The sequence below is a fragment of the Odocoileus virginianus genome, chromosome 19, assembly GCF_023699985.2.
Source record: "Odocoileus virginianus isolate 20LAN1187 ecotype Illinois chromosome 19, Ovbor_1.2, whole genome shotgun sequence".
NCBI classification, from domain to species: Eukaryota; Metazoa; Chordata; class Mammalia; order Artiodactyla; family Cervidae; genus Odocoileus; species Odocoileus virginianus.
The window spans coordinates 23,998,157-24,002,951 of NC_069692.1; the positions used below are offsets into that span (position 1 = coordinate 23,998,157).

Consider the following 4,795-nt stretch of genomic DNA (forward strand, 5'->3'; position numbering starts at 1 on the left):
TTTTCTGCCTTTATGTTTCTAAATGAAACAACAGTTCTTCTTGAGTCTTGAACCCGAGGGCTTTCCTGGTTCTCAGGCCTCTATACTCAGATTGAAACTACACCATCAGCACTCCTGGGTTTCCAGCTTGTTCCTATTAACTGTAGACCTTGAGACTTCTCAGCCTCCATAGTAGCATGAGACAATTCTTTATAATAAATTTCTTCATATGTATTTGTTTGTTTGCTTGTAAACTATCTCCCCCACTAGAGGACAATGCTATGAGTAGAGACCTTTTGTCTATTTAGTTTGATTCTGTATTCCCAGCATTGGAACTGTGTCTAGCAGATAGTAGGCATTAAATAAGTATTTGTGAACTGTATAAAATTTTTTGTCTGTGTATATTTTCCTAAGGCCCAAGGCCAGTGACTACTTGTGCTTGTGTGCATATGTCTTCACAGGTGCTCAGAATTTGTCCACATATATTATTTATCCTCACATGACCTGTAGGAAGGGAAGGGGGGAACGATTTAACTATGATTCATACCCATTGGTGGAATGGGAAAGTTTAGTTCTTGAGGTTATTAATTTAATGCCCTGTGCTTTGCAGATAAGAGTGCCTCAAAGTGGGCTGCTGGGCTTACCTTCACTTACCTCATGAACACAGTATATCTTGAGGTCTTGTCTTTGAAGAATTTATTTATTTTATAAGGCTGTGCATTTTGCTACAACACCTGGCCAGTGACAATATACTCAGTCAATATGAATTTTCAGCATTTAAAATTCACCTAAAATCTGTGGCTTGAGGGTTTACAAGCACACATGTGGTTTGGTTTCAGACATCCTTTGGAGCTTGTCTTCCAAACCCAGTAACCAATTTGTACTGATATACAAATAACCCTTTAGTGGCCTGTGAATGCTATTATGTGAGTATTCCCTTCCTGACTTCCCCAATAATCTGGATTAGGTGTTTCAATGATAATTTATGAGCAAGTGTGTATGATTTTTTACATTAAGATTTTCACAGGATGGAGATGATACTTAATAAACTTTGAAAGTAAATTCACTAATAATTCATCTCTTAAATAGTAATTCTATCACCAGCCACATGCCAAAATTACATTTTTATAATGTGTTTATTTGTGTACAAAATATGTTGTAATTTACTGATGTATATGCAGCAAAGTATTCTATCACATACAACAAAAATACACTTTTTACCCCCTTCCCCCTGCCCTTGAAAATGGCAACACTGTTTTGGCAGTTCAGCAGCTAAAAATAAAGTGCTGTAATTAAGCAGTATTGGAATGTCTTCACTCAACAAATGTGATGTACAATTTGAGTATACAACCACATTTTTGTTAGTTTTTTTCACAGAACAGGAAATTCCACATCCTGAATACCTCCAGAAGATACAAATATTTGTATATATATGTACACATGTATACACTGTATATGTAAAAGTGCCAACAAGCCACTTTGTCTCTGTGAGTTTATTGTGTTTATGTTTATTCTGGCTTTCCAAAATCAGTCACACTATTGGGATCTCAGAGTTCATCAGCAGGCACTGAGAAGCTCACCAGAGGCTGGCTTGTTAGGGGTGTGGTGTTGTTAGAGGGTGGAGGGAGTCATCAGACCTCACTGGGGGACCTGGAGCGGAAGGGCACTTTGGACTGGAAACAGCCACAAAACAGGAGCCACAGAGCGCGTTGGATCTCCTGGTTGCGGAAGGCATAGATGATAGGATTGATCATAGAGTTGTAGGTGGCGGGCAGCAGGGTGGCGTAGGTGTAGACATCTGGGTCTTCGTGGCTACCTACCACGCAGTAGATGGCAAAGGGCAGCCAGCTGGCACCGAAAGTGCCCAGCACCACTGCCAGCGTACCCACACCTTTTCTGGTGGCAGCAAGGTGGGGCGGCGCCAGGCAGTGCTGCTGCAGCGCGATCTGGTGTGCGTGCCGCCAGACCACCTGGCAGATGCGCACGTACAGGTGCAGCATGATGCCGAAGACCGCGAAGAAGGTGGCAGAGAGCAGCGCCACGTGGCTGCGCGTCAGCGGGCGCACCACGCTGCAGGCGGCGCGCTCCGCCAGGCAGTTCCAGCCGAGCACTGGCAGCAGCCCGAGGCCTAAGGACACCGTCCAGGTGGCAGCAAGGAGGAGGTGCACGCCCAGCAGGGTCCGTCGCGAGTAGTAGGTGAGTGCGTTATAGAGGGACAGGTAGCGGTCCACCGTGATGGCCAGCAGGCTGCTGACTGAGGCAGCGAACGAGGTCACAAGGAAGCCCACAGTGAGCAGGCTCACGGTCTCTGAGGGCACCACGTATTGGAATACGAAGTGCAGGATGAGACCGCAGCCCGCCAGCAGGTCGGCGGTGGCCAGGCTGCCCACCAGCACGAACATGGGCGTGCGCAGCGCAGGGGTAGACGCGATGAGCGCCACTACCAGGGCATTTTCGCCTGCGATCACCGTCCCAGACACGCAGAGCAGTACGTCCCATGGATTCACTGCGGACAGCAGCAGCCCCGGCGGCCCCGCTGGCAGCTGCGAAGACAACTCCAGCGACGCGTTAGCTGCGCCGCCGCTCGCCAGCGCCGCCGCCGCTGCGGCTGCCGGGTGTCCCCATTCACCGGTGTCCCGCGCTCCTGCTGCGGTGGCCGCTGCCGCCGCACCCTCGGCCGCCGCTGCCACCACCTGGGAGTCGTTGAGCGAAGAGACGCTCGCGTTCATCGCGGCGGGACGTTACACCCTGCGTGGAGAGGGAGAACAAGTGTCAGGTGTGCGGTTCACTCCGCCAGGGTAATTCCTCGGGCGCTGCTGCCCCGCTCGTACTGCCCATCCCGCCCCAGAGCAGAGCGAGAAAGCAGTGGTTGAGAGCCAAAAATAAATAAACACCTGTTGAGTGAGTGAGCCAGTAAGAGTGAAACGCACAAGGGATGCCGCACTGGTATCTGAGTTTTTGCACAGATAAACACACGAAGGACATGCACTCACATTCACACAGATCACGTAAGCGTGCCCGTATTTGCAACCGCATCTTGTGCACCAGACTATTATTGGCGGCCCCAGCGAGTCCTGCCCCGGCTCTGACCCGCTTGATCAGGCGCTCTCCTCAACTAAGCGGCTGGATCGCTGTCCGCGGTGCTGAAAGAGAAGTTTCCGCGCTCGGGGAGCACAGCGCACCCCGTTGGCCTCAGAGATCCCTAGGAAAGGGGTTTGGGGGGAGAGAAGCTGAAATGTCTTTTTAGGTGGAGAGTGTGGAATCAGCTTGGCTCCATTTCTCCGGGGTGAGAAGGATTCATCCCCTGGCCATCCTTCACCCCTTCCCCTCTGCACACCCTCAAAGTTCCTTTAGAGAGCCCGGTTGCTCACCTGGGGAGTCAGGGCTTCAGGAAATCGCTGATCATGAGAGCTGCGGTGTGGCGCCAGGCTGCGCTCCCCGCGCGAACTGAGCCGACTCCAGAGGAGGTGGCCGGCCCGGCACGCAGAGGAGTGCCGGGAGCTTGTCGCTGTGCCGGTGCTGCGGAGAGTGAGAGATACAGTCAGTAGAAGAAAAGGTGGCTAAGAGCAGCGCGCCCACTGGAGATTGACAGGCAGGGTGCGGTGACGTCAGGTTCCTGGCTCCAGGGTGCAAGCCAGGCACTCGCTCTTCTTGCCCGCCCGTCAGCTACCTCCCTCACCATATACCCTCCCCAAACGATGTTTCAGAGGATTCATAGAAGGAGAGGTCGGAGGGCCGCCGCCAGCTCGGAACCTCCAGGAATAGATGGGAGAAAGAGGCAAAGGAGAAAAGAGTGAAGACTAAGGGAAGGCAAGGAGGGTGAAGAGGGAGGGGAGGGGTGGGGGGTGAGCTGCAGGCCAGGCAGCAAGACCCGGGGCCGGAGGTCACCGAGGGGGCCAGGTTGAAGAAAAAGCCCTGGAGAAGAGGGAGCTTGGTGCAGAGAGGTCCAATGAGAGAGGTGCTATCTTAAAAACAAACAACCAAACAAAAACTTAGGGGACAGGAATGAACTGGTGTGGAGGGGACAGTGAGGATTTTTAAAAGGATGTGTGTGGTACCCTTGTCAGCTGAGTGGAGCTAGACAAGAAAAGCTGAGTTGTGGGGAACAGAGAAAAGATGGGACATTTGAGGAAAGCAATATCTTTTGAAGGTTACCTGTGCAATCAATTCTTCTCTCTCCCTCCATTTCTTCCTCTCTCTCACTATCTATCTTGAACTCTGCACAGAGGGTTTCACCATGATCTTCCCAGCCAAATGTTCCCCGATTGCACTAGCTGATAGTGCTCTTGGAACTTGCTCTTTAATTAAAGACCAGGTCTGTGTCTTGTTAGAAAAGAAGAAAACAGCAAAATGTGATTTACTTTCCTGGCAACAGACTTTGCCCTGTTAATTAGTACCCTATAAAACAAATTACAGGATGAAAATAGTGATAACTCAGCTGCACCAGACTTCAGTAGGCAGGAGTTTTATTTTCAACTTGGATAACTCATCCTTTTGGTTTAAAGGTGTTTTGTTTTGTCAGTAAAATACAAGTATTAGACTTCTCCTTCTTTTTCTTTTTTTAGTTAGCCAAAATCTCCAATAGCTGTACTTGGGGGGGGGGGGGGCGGGGAAAGCTAGAATAGTTGACTCCACCTAAGGCTATGGAATAAATGATTTCTTATTGGCATGATGGCATTATATCAGAGCCACAGACATGATTTTCAGGGGCCATATGCTCTAGGCAAGGTGAAATAGACATTTGTTGTTGGTGCTTCCTCTATTTTTCCCTGTGTAACTTCTTCCCTCTTCTGGCTTCACTTTGCCTCAAAAAGAA

General features: G+C 49.9%; 1 protein-coding gene across 2 annotated transcripts; it reads right to left on the reverse strand.

Annotated features, from left to right (window-relative positions):
• Nucleotides 1–666: 666 nt before the first annotated feature.
• On the reverse strand, nucleotides 667–3,563 carry GPR6 (G protein-coupled receptor 6). 2 transcript variants are annotated; one of them, XM_020899996.2, is made up of 2 exons: nucleotides 3,351–3,563; nucleotides 667–2,727 (listed from the first exon to the last, which is right to left on the reverse strand). In XM_020899996.2, the coding sequence occupies exon 2, from the start codon at nucleotides 2,706–2,708 to the stop codon at nucleotides 1,611–1,613; it is 1,098 nt and encodes a 365-aa protein (XP_020755655.1). In that variant the 5' UTR covers nucleotides 2,709–2,727; nucleotides 3,351–3,563; the 3' UTR covers nucleotides 667–1,610. The 2 variants fall into 2 exon arrangements, with proteins under 2 accessions (XP_020755655.1, XP_070306073.1); XM_070449972.1 differs by lacking the exon at nucleotides 3,351–3,563 and adding an exon at nucleotides 2,973–3,135.
• Nucleotides 3,564–4,795: the final 1,232 nt, after the last annotated feature.

Coding starts and splice junctions, on each gene's coding strand:
- GPR6 (XM_020899996.2), bottom strand. CDS start 2,708: ATGAACGCGAGCGTCTCTTCGCTCAACGACTCCCAGGTGGTGGCAGCG.